This window comes from Verticillium alfalfae, genomic scaffold, assembly GCF_000150825.1.
Source record: "Verticillium alfalfae VaMs.102 supercont1.12 genomic scaffold, whole genome shotgun sequence".
Taxonomy (NCBI): domain Eukaryota; kingdom Fungi; phylum Ascomycota; class Sordariomycetes; order Glomerellales; family Plectosphaerellaceae; genus Verticillium; species Verticillium alfalfae.
Genome location: NW_003315027.1, coordinates 323,681 through 324,727, shown reverse-complemented (window position 1 = coordinate 324,727; position 1,047 = coordinate 323,681). Strand labels below are relative to the sequence as shown.

General features: G+C 62.1%; 2 protein-coding genes across 2 annotated transcripts in view; one reads left to right on the top strand and one right to left on the bottom strand.

Moving 5' to 3' along the window:
• VDBG_08328 (aminotransferase) overlaps positions 1-712 on the top strand; it is a gene marked incomplete at both ends in the record, with an annotated part of 1,568 nt that extends 856 nt beyond the window's left edge. Inside the window, one exon of the mRNA XM_003001237.1 lies at positions 143-712. Within this exon, the coding sequence (XP_003001283.1) occupies positions 143-712 (570 nt within the window). The remainder of the gene's footprint in view (positions 1-142) is intronic.
• Positions 713-968: 256 nt separating this feature from the next.
• Positions 969-1,047, bottom strand: part of VDBG_08327 (DUF1237 domain-containing protein) — a gene marked incomplete at both ends in the record, with an annotated part of 1,992 nt that continues 1,913 nt past the window's right edge. The window contains one exon of the mRNA XM_003001236.1: positions 969-1,012. Within this exon, the coding sequence (XP_003001282.1) occupies positions 969-1,012 (44 nt within the window). The remainder of the gene's footprint in view (positions 1,013-1,047) is intronic.

Genomic DNA, 1,047 nt, shown 5'->3' with positions numbered 1-1,047 from the left:
CTGATCCGACGTCGCTGTGCTGCTGCGCCGTTCCCGGCCGCGAGGATCCGCACATGCGCCTGCCGCGCTGTCGGACGTCGACGCCGCGCTCCCGGGCCCAGACCCCTTCGGCAACGCCATCTCGAACGGGTCCTTCTCCAAGATTGTGGCGCCGGGCGTGCGCACGGGCTGGGTGGCGGCGACGCCGGCGTTCGCGTACGGGCTGAGCCAGACGGGGGCGAGCTGCAGCGGCGGCGCGCCGAGCCAGCTGGCGGCCGTCATGGTGTGGGAGCTCCTGCGGTCGGGCGAGCTCGAGCGGCGGCTCGTCGAGGAGTCGATCCCGCAGCTGAGGGAGCGACATCGACGCGTCCTCGAGGCTGTGGAGGCGCTCCTCGTGCCGCTGGGCGTGGCGGTGAGGCGGTCGAGCCTCGCCGGCGCGGAGGTGTATGGGGGGTACTTTGTGTGGCTGACTCTGCCTGAGGGCGTCAGGGGGGCGGATGTCGCGAACAGGGGCAAGGAGCTTGGTGTGACTGTTGGTGCTGGGGAGAAGTTTGAAGTCGCGGGGGATGAAGATGGCGCTCGGTTCGAGAGGGAGGTCCGTATATGCTTCTCGTGGGAGGAGCTTGAGGACGTTGTCGAGGGAGTCAGGAGGCTGAGCCATGCGGTGAGGGATGTGCAACAGGGCAAGTCTGTGGCTGGACCCAAGGTTGATGCGACGTACATTGAGAAATGATCATCGATGCTTCCTGAGACATAGACCAGGCTGCATGTGTTGTACGACGAAGTGGAGCTGTAGAGAGACTTTGAAGTCTGCTGATATTGGAGTTTGGTGGCCAAGTCTTCACAAGAAAGTCTTCACATGAAAGTCTTCACAAGAAATTCTCAAGAAATTCTTCACAAGAAAGCTGGAAATCAAGACAGCAGCAGGCGGCGCCACAGTTTGTGGTTGGCCAGCATCAGCCAAACCCACGAATTGCATGCCGTTAACTTCATCTCCACGCAGTCGTGTGCACAAACGTGTTCTTCGAGCGTGCTGCATCCACAGCGCAGGGCGAATCCGAAACCGGC